General features: G+C 41.5%; 1 protein-coding gene across 9 annotated transcripts in view; it reads right to left on the minus strand.

Moving 5' to 3' along the window:
• The window catches only part of MAP7 (microtubule associated protein 7), a 176,383-nt gene that overhangs the window by 133,959 nt on the left and 23,545 nt on the right, over positions 1-18,879 (minus strand). For 2 of the 9 annotated variants that reach the window (XM_061428093.1, XM_061428085.1), the window contains exon 1: positions 17,250-17,579. The exons of 4 other annotated variants lie outside the window; for them this stretch is intronic. In XM_061428093.1, the coding sequence (XP_061284077.1) occupies positions 17,250-17,382 (133 nt within the window). In that variant the 5' untranslated portion in view covers positions 17,383-17,579. Of the gene's footprint in view, positions 1-17,249; positions 18,011-18,879 lie in introns of those variants that run through there. 3 more of the 9 variants (XM_061428090.1, XM_061428084.1, XM_061428083.1) reach the window with 3 other exon arrangements.

Here is an 18,879-nt window from a genome sequence, read left to right on the forward strand (position 1 = left end):
ATATTGAGTTTTTAGCCAACTTTTTCACTCTCCTCTTTCACTTTCATCAAGAGGCTCTTCAGTTCTCCTTCTGCCATTAGGGTGGTGTCATCTGCATATCTGAGGTTATTGATATTTCTCCCAGCAATCTTGACTCCAGCTTGTGCTTCATCCAGTCCAGCTTTTCCTCATTATGTACTCTGCATATAAGTTAAATAAGCAGGGTAATAATATACAGTCTTGATGTACTCCTTTCCCAATTTGGAACTAGTCTGTTGTTCCATGTCTGGTTCTAACTGTTGCTTCTTGACCTGCATAAAGATTTCTCAGGAGGCAGGTCAGGTGGTCTGGTATTACTATCTCTTTCAGAATTTTCCACAGTTTATTGTGATCCACACAATCAAAGGCTTTGGTGTAGTCAATAAAGCAGAAGTAGATGTTTTTCTAGAACTCTGCTTTCTTGATGATCCAATGGATGTTGCAATTTGATCTCTGGTTCCTCTGCCTTTTCTAAAAGCAGCTTGAACATCTGGAAGTTCACGGTTCACGTACTGTTGAAGCCTGGCTTGGAGAATTTTGAGTACTACTTTGCTAGCGTGTGAGATGAGTGGCAAAGACTAGAGATCTCTTCAAGGAAATTAGAGATACCAAGGGAACATTTCATGCACAGATGGGTACAATAAAGGACAGAAATGGTGTGGACCTAATAGAAGCAGAAGATATTAAGAAGACATGGCAAGACTACACAGAAGAACTATACAAAAAAGATCATGACCCAGATAACCAAGATGGTGTGATCACTCACCTAGAGCCAGATGTCCTGGAATGTGAAGTCAAGTGGGCCCTAGGAAGCATCACTACAAACAAAGCTGGTAGAGGTGATGGAATTCTAGTTGAGCTATTTCAAATCCTAAAACATGATGCCATGCAAGTGCTGCACTCAATATGCCAGCAAATTTGGAAAACTCAGAGTAGCCACAGGAGTGGAAAAGGTCAGTTTTCATTCCAATCCCAAAGAAAGGCAATGCCAAAGAATGCTCAAACTACCGCACAGCACAATTACTCTCCTAATCTCAGGGAAAAACAGTGAGAAAGACTTTACCTACAAGGATTATCAGTAGGAAAAGGGAAGATAACCTGAGGTCTTTTTGTCACCAAAAGATAAGTCTCCCTTCCTAGATACTGATTTCGTTTTGTATAGAGGAATGGGATTGGAAGAAGAGGACAGAGTCACCCCTGCAGAGCTATTTTCAGGGTCTACAGGTCAAACAAGTGGTTCTAAGTCCATTGGAACTCAAATGCAAGACATTCCTACACTAAAGATTTCCCCAGAGAGAAGCTCATGTGTTTTTATTGGCACCTAAAGCCAAATCCTAACTCTGGAAGCACCCACAGTTGGCCCTCCGTACTCATGGTTCACACATCTGCAGATTCCACAAGCCGAGGATGGAATTTTGGGTGCAGGGCGAGCGGGTGGGACGAGCCGCCTGTACTACTCCATTTCACACAAACGTCCGCAGCACTGGCGTGGATTTTGGTATCCAAAGGGTTCCTTGAACAAATTCACCTCAGGTATTGAGTGATGACTGTCCTCACCATGTAAGCCAGGGTCTTACCTGAAGAACTCTGATCCCAGTCTCACCTAGAACTTAAAGGGAATGAGATGCAGCTGAAAGACACATAATGGAAATGATCCAAAGGAAATAAAAAATACCAGACACCAAGAAAATAGAATCAACGTTGCAAAATATCAAGAGTAAAGTTTCAGAGTGTGGACTCTGGACAGACCTGGATTCTATTCTAAATCAGATGCTAGTACTTCCTCACTGTGTGATCGTGAGCAAGTTACTTAAGCTCTCAGAGTCTCAATGAAGAACTCTGGAAAGAGGATTTTAATAATTCTGTTATAAGATTACTATTAAGATTAAAAGGAAATTATCTATATAAATAACCTGGCACATAACAAGTGCTCAATAATTGGTGACTATTGGCTCAATTGGCGACTATTATTAAACAGTTATTCTGTTAAAACTTTCAAGTACCACAGGTTTCACAGGCATCTCCAGGCAGGAAAACTGTTGCTCATGACCTGTACATTGTTTCTTCAAATGGGATTTTCCTTCTCCATTCCTTCCTTATGGAACACTGTTAATAGCTGATTTTTTTTTTCAGTTAATCTTAACATTTAAGTGCATTTGTAAGGAAGATATGTCTAGCCATTACCTAGAGATACCAAGATAATCACAATGGTGTGATCACTCACCTAGAGCCAGACATCCTGGAATGTGAAGTCAAGTGGGCCTTAGAAAGCATCACTATGAACAAAGCTAGTGGAGGTGATGGAATTCCAGGGGAGCTATTTCAAATCTTGAAAGATGATGCTGTGAAAGTACTGCACTCAATATGCCAGCAAATTTGGAAAACTCAGCAGTGGCCACAGGACTGGAAAAGGTCAGTTTTCATTCCAATCCCAAAGAAAAGCAATGCCAAAGAATGCTCAAACTACCGAACAATTGCACTCATCTCACACGCTAGTAAAGTACTGCTCAAAATTCTCCAAGCCAGGCTTCAGCAATATGTGAATTGTGAACTTCCTGATGTTCAAGCTGGTTTTAGAAAAGGCAGAGGAACCAGAGATCAAATTGCCAACATCCGCTGGATCATGGAAAAAGCAAAAGAGTTCCAGAAAAACATCTATTTCTGCTTTATTGACTATGCCAAAGCCTTTGACTGTGTGGATCACAATAAACTGTGGAAAATTCTGAAAGAGATGGGCATACCAGATCACCTGACCTGCCTCTTGAGAAACCTATATGCAGGTCAGGAGGCAACAGTTAGAATTGGACATGGAACAACAGACTGGTTCCAAATAGGAAAAGGAGTACATCAAGGCTGTACATTGTCACCCTGCTTATTTAACTTCTATGCAGAGTACATAATGAGAAACGCGGACTGGAAGAAGCACCAGCTGGAATCAAGACTGCTGGGAGAAATACCAATAACCTCAGATATGCAGATGACACCATCCTTATGGCAGAAAGTGAAGAGGAACTAAAAAGCCTCATGATGAAAGTGAAAGAGGAGAGTGAAAAAGTTGGCTTAAAGCTCAAAATTCAGAAAATGAGATCATGGCATCTGGTCCCATCAGTTCATGGCAAATAGATGGGGAAACAGTGGAAACAGTGTCAGACTTTATTTTTTGGGGCTCCCAAATCACTGCAGATGGTGATTGCAGCCATGAAATGAAAAGACGCTTAACTCCTTGGAAGGAAAGTTATGACCAGCCTAGATAGCATATTCAAAAGCAGAGACATAACTTTGCCAACAAAGGTCCATCTAGTCAAGGTTATGGTTTTTCTAGTGGTCATGTATGGATGTGAGGGTTGGACTGTGAAGAAAGCTGAGCGCGGAAGAATTGATGCTTTTGAACTGTGGTGTTGGAAAAGACTTTTGAGAGTCCCTTGGACTGCAAGGAGATCCAACCAGTCCATTCTGAAGGAGATCAGCCCTGGGTGTTTTTTGGAAGGACTGATGCTAAAGCTGAAACTCCAGTACTTTGGCCACCTCATGCTAAGAGTTGACTCACTGGAAAAGACTCTGATGCTGGGAGGGATTGGGGGCAGGAGGAGAAGGGACGACAGAGGATGAGATGGTTGGATGGCATCACTGACTCGATGGACGAGAGTTTGAGTGAACTCCGGGAGTTGGTGATGGACAGGGAGGCCTGGCGTGCTGCAATTCATGGGGTCGCAAAGAGTCAGACACGACTGAGCGACTGAACTGAACTGAACCTCAAGTTTTGAAAAATTATTTTCACTCATCTGGAATCACTTTGGAACTAACTCTAAATAAATTCTTTCTGGGCTTTATAGTAATTTTAGAGTTACTACCTTCCATTAAGAATAATGATGCTTAAGTAGCAGAGTGCTATGCTGGTGGTTAACACTAAGTGCTTCTAACTGGCTCCCAGAGGGATTTGAACAGCAAGAAGAAAACTTCTGATTAATATTTTCTCAAAAAACAAGTGTTCCAAAATCTGCTATGATTTATCAGCAATTACATACTTCAATCTTCAACATTTTTCTAAATGTTTGTTTTAAGAAGCATATAAGCTCATCTTTTAGTAATATTTTCTGGCACTGTCAGGTAACATAAGCTTAAGAATAGCTGGGGGAAAATCTTCAGGAATGTAACCACAGTAGATTTTTATAGCAAAACATCATGTTCCAAATCACTGGGACGATAAACAGAAAACAGACTGGAGAAAATATATCCAAAAGTCAGTGATTTTTCTCAGATCTTCCTTTTGATTCCTTTCTCTTTGATCTTATATATCATTTATTTTACTTATTGGGTAAAATAAACGGTATATAATAAATAAGTGGTATACATTAGAAAAGACCCTGATGCTGGGAAAGACTGAAGGCAGGAGGAAAAGGGGACAACAGAGGGTGACATGGTTGGATGGCATCACCAACTCAATGAACACGAGTTTGAGCAAACTCCAGCAGATGCTAAAGGACAGGGAAGCCTCGCGTGCTGCAGTCCATGGATTGCAGAGTCAGACGTGACTGAGCAACTGAACAACAACAATAAATTACTTATTGAAATTCTCTGTACAAATGTCTTTTATTACATACATATCAAAGAAGTAAGCTGTAGAATAATCAAATCACTGTATGACTTAAATTTCATTTTACTTATCCTTTCAGAATACAGAAAATAGATCCATCATGACTTGCTTGCATCAGATCTCAGTGGAAACGGTCAAGTTCCTATCACAAATTTTCCCTTCTTTACTCAGTGGAACATTCCCATGAAGGGAGGGTCACAGACTGTGTATGAGGTTGCAGAATATAGACAGACCGTCTCCTCCCCGCCCTCCACAATAAATTCATGGCCAGAGGTGGCCATGACTTCATTGACCAGAGTCTGGTATCCACTGAGATAATATCTGCCTCCAGCTTCCAGAGCAAGAACAAAAAAGGTCGAGATACCTTTTCGTGCATTTTCACCAGCAGCCAAGTTAGGTTTATAGACTTCTGTTATGTTGCAGGGGTCCAAGTTAGACTTTGAAAGATTTAGACACATCAAGACTTGTCACAAGTATCTCCCAGAAGCCATTGAAAACAAAAAAACCCCACTAACATCTATTTGCATGGAACCAGCTCACAGCTTTGGCAACACATGGTGGCAAAGGAAGAATTTTTTAAACGATGCTTCGCAAGCAAACACACACAAACACTACAGAATCTCCTAAAGTGGTACTCCGTGCAGCTGAGACATACATATAACCAACACAGAATTATTCCTTAGTCAAACGCATCCACCAATTCTTTCTTGGTGATTCATAATAGTATACTAAATGCCCTTATGAGTCCAATAGTAAAGCAATCTGAATTAGAATCACTCTTGTTGGCACATCCATTAACATCCTGCAGAAGGACTGACCTAGTGAACGCCAGTTTGGGACGTGTAAGTGTAGAGCAGTGTACGGGCACAGTGTGAACAGGGAAGGCACCTTATGGATGGAGGTGGCACTCGTGCAGGTAGCCTTGTTTACAGCACAGCAAATATCCCCTGGGAAATACCCTAATTTTGAAAAGGATTACTTTCTGGGGGTTCAGGATCCCAAATCAATGAGTTAGAGCCATGACCAAGGCAATGTCAAACTATAATAAGAATTATACTTAGGTTGATATGATTACATCAAGTACAGCCCTCCTCCCAGGAATTCAGATTGTACCCATATAACTGATACAGATACAAAGCACAGAATATTGCTACCCCCTCTGCCAGCAAAGTACCTTTCTTTTTCCAGGAAAATACGGCAATCGTACAATATATCATGGCATGTGGTTGAGCTGAGAGCATTACTGGAGTCTCCAGACCAGCAGTTTACGAGTCTAAGCTTCCTCTTGTTATTAAAATAGCCTCCGCAATAATAAAAGAAAACCCACAGTCACATACAGCTAACTCCCTACCTTTTAATTATTTATGTTAATACCTTGCATTTGTAGAGTTTATACTTTACAAATACTAATCAGATTCAAGGATTACGAATAATGGAAAGCTGCAAATAATTACCAAATCTGATTTTAAGCAATGTTTTCAACACATGCTCTCTCCAGAAATCTTCCCCAAACATGGTCTCTACCCTCCCTGCCACTTACAGTCTTCATCCTTAAGAGAAATCTTAGTATACAGTTATCAAGTTTTATCAAGAAAGTCAACTTAACTTTCATATACATGGCTTTTTCTCTGGCTACCTAATAGCAGTGATACTGACTGAGTGAAAAGAAGCAATGGGAAGAGAAAACCAAAAGGCTCAGGCCTGCAAACAAGATGCACTGTTTGAAAAGGGGAATCTGAAACCCTGTCCTAAGGCCCAGCCATGCTTTCAACGAAGATAACTACCCTCCCTCCAGTTGCGCAGGGTGGTGGTTCCATCTGTTTCTTCCCCCAGTGACTCAGTATACCTGCCAAGAACAAGGAGCTTTAAGCCACATTACTGATGCAGTGGTTTCTCTGCCCTCCCTTGGGCCGGGGAGGGGACACACAAACAATACCAGTGTCCCCATTATTTAAAAGAAAAAAAAAATTAGCCAATGTCTGACTTTGCTAATTAAAACCAAATACCATTTCCTATCTATCCAACTAGCAAAAATCAAATTGTCTTACAATAAATCCAGTCTAAGTTAGGATATGTGACTTTTACATACGATAGGTGGAATGAGGCTGATAAAACTGTTTTGGAGAGCAGTTTGGTGTGTGAAAATGCACATTCCATTTCCAGGAATACACAGAGAAACTTGTACACATGCCCAAGAAGAAGTTTATAAATGGTTATTACAGCACAATTTGTAGTAGAGACAAGGCAAAGAAAACAAAACTCTATAATCAACTTCTTCATCTGTCAGATGCGGAATAGTACACTGCAGTAAAGTCACAGTACTGAATTCTAAGCTGCAGTTAAAATAAATTACAGTGATCATTTTAGAAAGTTCTTTTAAAACTTGAGTGAGGGGAAAGTACCAAGTAGCAAACTGATATATTAATATAATTTATATACATTGAAATATACACACATGATATTTATAGATATAGATATATACATGTAGCAATACACCTGGGCTTCCCAGGTGGCATTAATGGTAAAGAATTTACCTGCCAATGCAGGAGACACAGAAGACACTGGTTTGATCCCTGGGTCCAGAAGATCCCCTAGAGTAGAACATGGCAACCCACTCCAGTATTCTTACCTGGAAAATTCCATGGACACAGAAGTGTGGCAGGCTACAGTCCATGGAGCCACAGAGAGCCTGACACGACTGAGCAACTAAGCACAAGGACACACATGCAGTAAAAGTTCAGAAACAGACTGGAAGGGTACGTGTTATCTCCCTGAAGGGGAGAGGGAGAGACGGAACAGAAGACCATGGAAGGATACACAGGAAACTATGACATTTGCAGTAATACTTTACTTACATTTTCCCAAATTATGTATTCAAATATAAAAGAAATATTTTTAAAAAATGGTCTGGGATGGGTATATGGATATTTATTATGTAACCTTACAACAATGTATAAGGTGAAAATGCGTTGGCCAACCCAAAAAGTAGTACCTTCCTGAGTATTTTCTTAAGAACAATGCACTGCAATTTCAAACACATTTTCACGTCCTCATTTTCGTGTGGCTGATGGGAGAGCGCTGTGTGACTCACAATGCTGTTATCAAGGTAACTGTCAAGGATAGCGAGTTTCAATAAAAATATTTGCTACAGTTTCACATTCACTAGGCATCTACAGTTATTTTAAAAGGATAAACTGTAGAAGAAAAACTATTTTTAAATTATATAAGTAATTCTCAGCAGATATATAATTCTCAGTAATTAAAACTTTGTTTTAATTGGTTTCAAGTCTCTCAGAATTTAGGAGTCTTAGCAGAAATGCTGGTTTATCAGAACTATTAAGAAAAGCCATTGAGCTAAGAAACTTTTCCCAGTGACCTTTGCTACCACTCACATGCCAGCATAATAGTGCCAGCCACAGTTACGAGCATGTTTGATGCATTATTCCACTTAATCATTAATAACCCCGTGAGATAGGTGTCACCATTATCCCTGGTTTTTAGACGAAGTCAGCAGGCACAAATATAAAATCTCTTGCCTGAAGCATACACTTCAGAGGTGCTAAAACTGGCTCTGAATCCACATTACCTCCAAGAGATCATAATGACACACCTCAGATGTGAGCATTTGACATTTGAGCGGCATGCAACTGCTCAATTCAACATGTATTTTGACCTACAATCCCCAATCCCCAATTTAACATTTCAGAGCTGCTTCTAGGACATTAACACATGACTTGCTCATTTTACCATTCAGAACATTTGGTTTTCACCAGGGACTATTCTATCAAAGGCCTGTCACACCATTGGAAATCTGAACCACTTAGAACCCTGTGGTTCTAAGAAGGAAATCAGCATCAGGAAAAGGAAATTAGTTTTTGTCAATCTTTCAACTAATTACAGATCAATCATTCTGAATTTTGGCACCAGCACATTCTACCCCTTAAGCATGCTAAGCTTTGTATTGACCCAATATCCTTCATACAGTTTCATACATGGGTGCCTGCTTTTCCCTTCCTCCCTCCAGTCAACATTCTAGAAGATTGAACACTAAGCCTTAGGGTCACATTTGTGAAAACAGAAAATGCTAAATGCTACAGATTTGTCCAGGATGAACTATCAATCACAGCCCAAGACAGTTATTTTTTCTATTTTAAATTTTACACTAAAACATCACAGTAAAGTTTTAAGATAAAATATGTTAGAGGAAGACTGAAATAGCCACATATTCAGCCAAGAAATTTCCTATTACCTAGAGTCAATAATCTTGGGCAGGGGCGGGGGGCGGTGGGAATCAAACCTGGGACACTGGAAATGACTAGGCAGACCTCCACTGCAATGGTTCCAACAGTACTGTCAGAAGGAAGGAACTCAAATACTAAAAGCCCCGAGCTAAAGGCTTTGCTTTTTTTAACTATTTTATTGAAGTATAGTTGATTTACAATGTTGTGTTAATTTCTGCCACACAGCAAGGTGATTCGGTTATACATACATATATATACACACACATACTTTTTCATATTTTTTTCCATTATGGCTCATCATAGGATATAAAGCTTTGCTTGTGAACACATGACTTGTAACAGTATGTCCTCATTCTTTAACCTTGTTCTTTCCAAGTAATATGGCACAGATTAATGACTGCATTAACTTGGTCATGTGGCATCTATAGTTGTAATGATCAATACGAAATGATCAAGAAATTCTCAGATAGTACCTGGAACATTCAATTTGCTTTTCTTTTATGTATAATGCCTCAAAGAACTGTGCTGCTGACCATGAAGCTGCAGTCATCCTCTGACAGGCTTTATTTAAATCCAATGTTAGTGACCAAAAGCCCTCTTAAATCTTACCTTCTTCCTTCTTTAAAATTATATCAAAGTTCCTCTTCTCTTTTCCATTGTTGAGTTTTAATTAGAATAATACAGGCTATATGCCTTTCCACTTATTTTCTCCCTCGTTACAACAGAGTAGATTATGATCTAAAAGCTAATACAATACATCCTCAATATTCACAGCAAAGTGGCAGAAAGTGTTAGATGTTAAGAGAGGTAGAGTGGATGAGACACAGGGTGAATACCAGCTGTCACGTGATTTAACTAAAATGACTGTCCAGCAGCAATCAAGGCTCATCTGATGGTGAGAGAACAGGAAAGTGGAACAGACCTGAGTGTTTTCACATAGCAGTCAGTAGCCCTAAATAAGAGGCCACGCGGGCAAACTCAGAGCCTGCAAAGGTGGCCCCAACTTCATAGCAAGTGCATTGCTGAAATGGCTACCCATGAGTTCCAGGCTTGAAAAGAGGCAAGGGTAAGCCAAGTGAGCTAGAAGGGTACTAACAACTATAAGAACACAGAGGGTTTAGGAACCCAGAGGTTCTGCAGATGATGATGGATTTGGAAGATGTGAGTCTGTGTGTCCAGTAGGATGATCTCACAGATCTGGGAAAACCTAGCACATTGTCTCCATGGGGTCAGCACACAGTCGGTGTTTGCTAAATCTGAAGCCTGTGGCTGCCTGGGGGAATCTGAGTTCATGATACCATAGATAGAGCGCTAACAAGTCCCAGCACCGACTTGCACTGCGGCCTGGCTACCTAAATGGAGGTGAAGCGAAAGCTACGAAGCAAAGCAGATGTCCAGGTCACTGCAACTTGTAGCAGTCGAGTGAAGATGATTTTGAAGTCACTGGGTTTGTGAGATAATGCTGTAAAGTTGGTGACTGGAAGTGTTGACAAGTGGCCAGTTTGGAGTTCCATTCATAATTCATGCCCAGGTTACTGTGACAGTATTCAGATGGCTAAGGATGACAGTATTCAGCTCAGTATTCACAGCTGTAGGATAATGGATACCACCTTGGTGGCTCAGATGGTAAAGAATCTGCCAGCAATGCCAGGTTCAATCCCTAGGTCGGGAAGATTCTCTGGAGAAGAGAATGGCAACCTATTCCAGTATCCTTGCCTGGAGAATTCCATGGACAGAGGAGCCTAGCGGGCTACAATCCATGGGGTCGCAAAGAGTAAGAAATGACTGAGGAACTAACAAGCAAAAATTAGAAGGGTTCACTGGAGTATCACAGAAGAATCAGCAGTAACAAGTAACCAACTGGTAAAAAAAAAAAAAAAAAGTGATCCTGAAACAAGTCCAGGGTAAAAACTCAGAGTGCTGAAGTTTTGAATCCAAAAGTCTCAGTTGCTACTTTGCATCTATACAAGTTGCTGACACAAAGGTCTGCACCAGGACCTGTCTACTGACAAATAACCTGTTTTTCTGGGTCTTGAGGAGGAAAAAGAAGAAAAAGGCTGACGTAAAAACAGTAAAAAGAAAGGCATAAAAGGCCATTACAGAGGTGGCTTAATGAGATGCACCAAAATGGGTGGGAGATCAGCAGGCACATGACTAGGAACACACAGGACTGCTAAGTTAACAGCAGCTCTGGTCTCAGAGATGCTTCTTGATCCACAAAGCAGCAGGAAAAAATGGCAGATACTATTGGTCAAAGAACTCAGGTTTCCAAGATGGCAGAGCGCTTCTCTAGTGGCTCAGTGGTAAAGAACATGCCTGCCAATGCAGGAGATGTGGGTTTGATCCCTGCATTGGGAAGACCCCTGGGAGAAGGAAATGGCAACCCACCCCAGTATTCTTGCCTGGAAAATTCCATGGACAGAGAGGCCTGGAGGGCTCCAGTCCATGGGGTCACAAAAGAGTCGACTTGCCTGAGTGACTAAACAGCAACAACAAAAAGCGGGCAGAAGAGCGGTACCACTGTTCCCTTAAAGACCAGGTGCTTCCATTCCTCCCCAGGAAGAACAGGCCTACTCCCTGGGCTGTATTTGAAATAGTAAGTGATCTGACATAACGGCAATTTACTTCCCTTACCTAACATGACGGAATTACAGGGTTTTGCACTGAACAATCTACCTGATGAGTAACCTACCTGATCAGATGTGGTACATCTGATCCACGTGAATAAGCATGGGACAATGATCCGGTTGCATATGCCTGTGGTGGCAAAGGAACTAAAAAGTCTTCGGAGAAGAGGCAGCCCTCCTGGAAACTTTTTACAAGCAAGTTAAAAGGTAGGAGATCAGACTAGAGAAAAATCTTTCTCTGATGAGGGTGCCAGAAGGGATAAGCATGGTGGTCTTTCTGTGAGCCCATAACCCATACCCCCAAGAGAACATGCTGGTAGAAGTTAACAGAAAATGTGGGGCATAGGACTGCAAATTATCATTTCTGTAACTCTCATTTAATGTACCCCAATTATTTTCCAGAGAGGGTGCTAAGTACTTACATTATTGCTCATTTTCACCACCACCTGTGAGTATCATTTTATTAATTTCTCTTTACAGCTGAGAACCTGAGGCTTGGAAATAATGAGGTTAAATAAACGTGATTTGCCTATTTTCACACTCAATGGAAACTGTGAAAATAATTTTCCTTGGTCTATACTCCTAAGCTGTATTCTCATTTCATACCCCACACTGGACCAAGGACGGTAAATTCTTCAGAATCTGGACAGCATCTGTTACAGTTCTCTCACTAACAAATCAATGCTGGGCATATGGCCTAAAAAAAAAAAGGACTTGCATTTTATAGTCAGCAAAGCGATTTCCACGGTGCTCTGACAACTATTTCAAACACAAAGTCTATGTCCATCTGTGATACACTCTGGGCCTTTGCATCTGAGGTATAATGTGGTATGACTTGCCTTCTGAAGCTAGCAAATCTGCAACCTAAACCTAACACCCCACAGAGGGTCCAATACAAACGGGGCTTCTTCTAAATGCCTACAAAAATCTGAGCATTAAGACGGACTCTCTCAAATTACCTGTGTTGCTGTGAAGGTATTTGTTTCTGCTAAAAATATGGTCAAGGTGCCTGCAAGTCACCTGGAAAACTTTTGGCAGCAACAAATTAAATGCTCCTTGAGACATGCTGATGTTAGTGGAAATGGATACTCACATCAATCTTCCAATAAATAAGGTCTAAGATTTATCAGCTGGGAGAGCCTCATCAAATATGTGTTTTTAGTTTTTATGGTTGAAGCAGTCAGCTAAATTTTAGCTCCATCAATTACAGCTCTTAAAACAGGCACACAAGTTTTAAACCTATTAGTTTTAGATAGGAAACAAATTCCATTACATACTCACTGTTCAAAAAAACTTGGTTATGTACCAGTTAAATCATGTTTCCCTAGTATACAGCGATCCATCTATGCTAATTTCTACTTCTAGAACATAGGGATGCCTGAAAAACAGCTACATACAGATACTTATGGAGAATCCAGTGAGTGCAAGCTATGCATTAGATGTTGTGGTCCTTGTTCCTGGTATACTCTGTTCTTTTTTAAAAAAATATAACTGCTTTGAATAAATATATTTAGGGTTTCTTTAACAAATACAAGATATGCCAATATGTCTAAGATGTTTCTCCTCACAATGGAGATCTTTGGTATTGCTGTTTTTCTAAACTATACTTTTGCCTCACTAGCTGTAAAATTCTATGGCTAAAGCCTTTTGCCTAGTCTTCAAATGGCACAAATAAGAACACTGCGAACAGACAATGGTCCAAGTCTTACAAAACAAAAGAGAAAAAGAAACGAGGAAATGTGTGAGAATGATTCTAGAATGGCATTCACACGTCTTAACATATCACTTCCCTTGAAAAGAAAAAGACTCATGACTTACAAAGAGGACATTACAGTTGTTAGATCACCACCTATCCAATAGGAATATAGACAGTAAATGGTAGATTGTATTTCATTTGGAAACCTTAACTGGCAGAAATTCTACCTTTACAAGGGACAAGCTGAAAGAAGAAGAGTCACTTGCAGGCTCCATCAATACACATTTTTAACAAAATGGCAGGGAAGGGGAGAAGAGGAGCTCAGTTTCTCACAACTACTGTGTCCTGATTTCAAGGAGAAATTTTTATTTCTTTACCCTCTAACCTGCGATTAGCTAACAAAAGGGGCAGAAGGGGTTAACCGAGATACTAACAAGTAGTCAACTGATTCTACCTTGTGAACACATACCTGTATTTTTTCAAAGAGAACAATGCATACCATGGTGGAAAGCAACAAACAGCAGAATCCTCAATATACTATTAGATAAATGCAGTGCAGCAGAGAATAATACAATGAACACATCAGATACATCCAAATGCTACACTCCTTCAAAGTAGTTACCTTGGAACGATGATTCTAATACCATCAACATCTTTGAATCCCTGCGTTAGTAAGACCTTTAAGAACCAGAGAAAATTATTTCTGAATGTTAAATCTATCTCCATTCAATAGCTTTCCCTGCATCTGCAAAGTACTTATGACATGGAGTAGACTTGGCCCTTAAGCAGCTTACACTCTGTATGCAGAGGTAATATCATTACATTATCAGCCCTTAATTTCAGTTAATATCCTTGCATTATTTGTACATACTTGTCTTCTTCTCTTAGATGGTTAAACACTTCTGAAAGCAGAAACCATGTCAGTTATCTTTGCAGCCCTTTCAATGGCCAGCAGAGTAATCTGCATAGAGTGAGCAATTAACAAATGCTGGTTTAGGGAGAAATGTCATATTACTAAATAATCACAGTGAACTCAGCAAAACTTATAAGGCACTTTGGCCTTGAAACCAATTCAGTCACTGCAATACCTAAACAATCTCTCCTACGCAAGTTATACAGGCAGCATTACATGGAGCCTTGGGTTCTGAGGTGTAAGAGCAACAGCATAAGTCCAGCTCATTCCCAATTACTAAGTGCTATACATCAATAATAAGCAGGCATGTAAAACATTCATATTGCTATTGATTATACGAGAGATATCAAAGGAGAGAAATCCCTCCTTTAATAGTTGATCTAGTCTACCAGCTAACCAAACTATAGCATGACCCTATCAGGTAATTGTGAAGCTACCACTGGGAGTCGAGATGATAATCACCGTGTTCATCCATACTGATGAACAGAGTACCTGGAAAGGTGCCACTGCCATTAACCCAGGGTAATCCCAAACAGAAGCATTCAGCTTATTCAATTTAGATGCCAAGCTTCTCTATTCCTGGTAATGATACAACAAAGATACTAAGCATTGAAAACCAGGTTGGAACATGGTTGGCTGATTAGATCATGCAGTAAGCAGGGAAAAAAAAAAAAACCCAAAGTTTTTGATTGCTTATCTTAAGGGTTAGACTAAAAGATAAATTGCATGTTATCCTGCTGTGCTGTTTTGGAAATAATATAGAAAATAGGAGTTCATTAAAATGGCATAGGAAATGAGCAACTGGTAAGAATAATATACAGAGCAGGCAATAACATTTAAATGGAAAAGGAAAAATGAAGTTATCTGTAAATCCAGGTTAATGTGCTACTCTGCAGAGAACAGACTGTCTGCTCCCCACTGCCCTTCGTAATAACACATTCATTTCAGGATCAACCAAATCTGGCACCAGGAAGCAATCAAGCATGGACAAAGAGGACAAATTCAGAAAGTCATAGCTCTACGCACTAGAACTGCGTTGTTTAGTAAAGTAGCCGCTAGCCACACACGACCATCTTTAAATTTAACTAAAAAGTAATACAATTTTAAAAATCAGTTTGCCAGCTGTAACAGCCATACTGCAAGTGCTCTTTGCCACATGTGGCTAGTGGTTTATCATACTGCACAGTGCAGACAATATTTCCATCATTGTCCTCCTGATGGACCAAGCTAGACTTAAAAGTGAACACTCCTATTGCTCCTATAGACCTGATGACAAATTCAGAATCGAACAGTCTCACCCATCAAGAATCTCAGACACCCCCAAGATGCCTGATCTGCTTATTTTACTGAATGTCTCCTAAATTAGAGACATTCTGGAATATACAGAAAGTCTGGACATCCTTATCAGCATAGGCTTTTCCCCCCTCATCGTTCACCCTCCCCTCTGCCCTTGGTGTGGGGGAAGGTAGAAAAAACAGAATAGTAGGGGATCAGAAACTCCTCGATTTAAGTCTCTTGCCCAAGAAGTTGCATAAATTGCCAAAAGCAAATCGATTTTAAGAAGCACCTCCGTCCCCTAGCCCTCTTTCCTTTTAAATAAAATCCTAGAGGCAACTGAAAAGAACAGGAGACAGAAAGGAAATTCAAGAAAATTACTAAGGACAAAATGGATGATGATCCTAAATTCCTGTTCTAGGACACACGGGGAACAGTGCCACAAATCAACAACAACTTCTCCAAAAATCCACAGTGGCCACAATTCAACAAACCCACATCCATTTTTTAAAGCTACCAAATGCCAGAAGGCCAAATGATTTGCTACCAACAATTGAAAAAGGATCGAGTTTTCATCAAGATCTAGTTCATGGGCAAATAAAAGAATCCCCTTAGTCACCTTCTAGTCACACAGCATCAGATACCTGAAGACGGCTGGTCCTCAGGCAGAAACAAAGTCTGACGGTGAAACGAGATCAACTGCAGTAATAATTAGACTCTACTTATTAGGACTTCCTTGTCTAGCCTTTTAAAGATGAGATTAAAATATACTTTTTGGTTTAGAGAGTTTACATTATATTTCCTAAAAGCAAAGAGATTGATTCCAGAACCAGGAGAGAAAGAGCCAGCTGTCTTCAGACAGTGGCTTCTATGTAAACGCTCATTTTATCACTGCTCAAATATTTCCTTGCTCCTTTGCTATGCTACAGCTCTGAGACACGCTGAGCAAAATGTGACCTCTCGGTGACAGAACAATTTGAACACAAGCTAAAATGTAATCAGAACATAGGAAACAACAAAACTGATCACCGATCAGCTTAATAGCTCATCTGTGTGTAGGAAGGGGGCGTTGCAAGAATGATACTAGAAAACATAAGCCTTGAAGTCCTGCTTCAAAAATGCACCATGTTGCTGTCTGAATGGTGACTGCAGGCCCAGGAGGGTGGCCATGAGACAGCACTAAAGATGATGCAGTACTTGGGATGAAAGAAGTCGGCGAGCTGTTGCTCCATTTCATCCTGATGAAGGGACAGCACAAGAACTGGTCCTCTCCTTTCCATATCCAGCACATTTCAACCTCTATTCAGATGCAGCAGAGTTGCCATCAGAAGTTATAAAACCTCAGGGTCTCCTCCCTGCTCCCCAGCCTTGCCTCCCACAGTCATGTTCGGTGTTTGATTTCCTCCTCTCAGCACTTCAAAATAGAAAAGGAAGTAACAGCTTGACCCTCTGCCCATGGAAATGCTGCACTCTTGGGTCACTCAATCCAACTCATCTCTCTCAAGGAGAAAATCGCCCAATGCACCTACGGAAGGCGGAGAGCTATTCATTTTAACCTTGAGAACTCACATTCCCTCCTCTTGATGAGGACAGTCACTGGTGACTATTTAAGCGAGCAGGTGAAGATTAAAGCTGTCTAGGCCCAGAAAGCACCTTGAGTCAAGTAGGCATCTGATCTGAAACCTACTCAATCTGCAAAAATCTGTTCTCCCTTTCAGACACACACAGCCCTACAGAATGTGTAAATATAACCAGCGAACTGTGCTGGCAGGTCACCAGCACTCCACACAGCGTGCCCCAGAGTCCAGTTGATAAGAGTGCTGTAGGGAGTGTGGGAAACGGGGGGCTGGTCTGGCTCTGACCACAGGGTAGGGCTGATGCATACCTTTTGGTCTTCTGGAATGTCCATTCTTCTGCTGCTCATCTTCCTCATTAATGGTGAATAAACCAAGGGGGACTGGCCTTGCATGGGTCTTCTTCAGTCTCTCTTGTCGGAGAGCTGTAGCTGATCCAGGCATACCGCTGCGACTTGTTTTTTAATTATCAGTATATCCAAAGTATATGCTTATATAATTGCAGCTCCCAGGAAGCTGCTAGTTTCTAAGCTGCCGGTTCATTTGAGCACTTGTAATAGATCCCCTATGGGGAAATAGTGTGCAAACAGCTGACAGATACTACCAGCCTCCTGGCAACTGAGGCCCTGCGGTTCCCCCTCACCTAGCAGCGCCCCCTCCCCTTCGAGCCCCCTCCCACTTACTCCTCACAGGCACGTGTGCTGGCTCAAGCTCGCTCACTCACACACCCATACCCACACCCACACCCTCCCACTCTCTCCTTCCAGAAAAGCCCTGCGAAAGGCACGCAGGGGCGAATGCTTCTCTCCACTGCCTAACCTGCTCAGTCAGATCCCAGCTTCTCCTTCCTGCTCGGCACCTTTTCCCAGTCTTCTTCCTGCTACCACACAGAAAATATTCAGCACTCAGCACAGAAGGGGAAGTAGGAGATGCTGCCGTGAACAGTTGCCCTGACAACCCTGACATATCCTAATCGAGGAGGGCTGGGAGCGGCTCCATCTTCCCGGTGGAGCGGCAGCAGCCAGCCTGCTGGGATGCTGGTCCTGGGAGCTCGCCAGCAGAGGGTTACAGTGCGAGGAGGCGAGGCCGCCCAGCCGCTGGGCAGCTCCCTCTCCCTCGCAGCGGCAGGAGCAGCAGGAGGGGAGGAGAAATGTCATTCTGCTTGCACAGGCAGCAAGGACTCCCTAGTTGGGGAAAGGGGCTCAAGGTGAGACTGCTTTTGCTTCTTTGGGGGACCAGGTTTTCCATCGTAACAATGTTTGTGAGCCCCTGGATGAATGAAGGCTTGACTGGTACCCTCCAGCTCACTTTACACTCAGTAACACATCCCAGTTTCCCTGACACTCTTAAGACCCCAGAGTCTGTTTAAGTGCAGGCCTGGTGGTACCTGTCATGAGGACTAGCCTGACCATATCCCTGAGACTCTCCACTGAAGACAGGCAGGGGAGAACTCTGCCTGTTCTCACAGAGACCACAATCTGAAATACTGCTTCTGCAGGTCATGCTGAAGGGATACAAATGAGACACTATGATCCTCCAATGGGCAAAAAGCTGCCTTGATTATATCCAGCAAACTCCCCCCAATTCCCACCACTCTGGGCAACTCCTTACCGGCAAGGCTGAGCAATTCCCAACACTTGACCCAATTTTAGCTCTTTTTTGGACTGATTTCTCCAAAGCACACAATCATGTGATTATTGTTTTCTCCTGAAATCATCTCTCTCATTTTATGAGACTCTCCATTTCTAGGCTGCCTAAAATTTATGCTGTGTGCAAGAAAACCTAAATATACAATAAATGATACTAAAAATGTCAAACTCCAAATCTTTTGTTTCTGCCTTTTAATCAAATTCAAGTTGGCTTAGAAAGTCTGTAGCCATCCTCCCGCCCCCAGCCTACTCTCTTACTTTTTTCTCAACCCCTAAACTTACTATGGACTTC

Source organism: Bos javanicus, chromosome 9, assembly GCF_032452875.1.
Source record: "Bos javanicus breed banteng chromosome 9, ARS-OSU_banteng_1.0, whole genome shotgun sequence".
In the NCBI taxonomy this organism is placed as follows: Eukaryota; Metazoa; Chordata; class Mammalia; order Artiodactyla; family Bovidae; genus Bos; species Bos javanicus.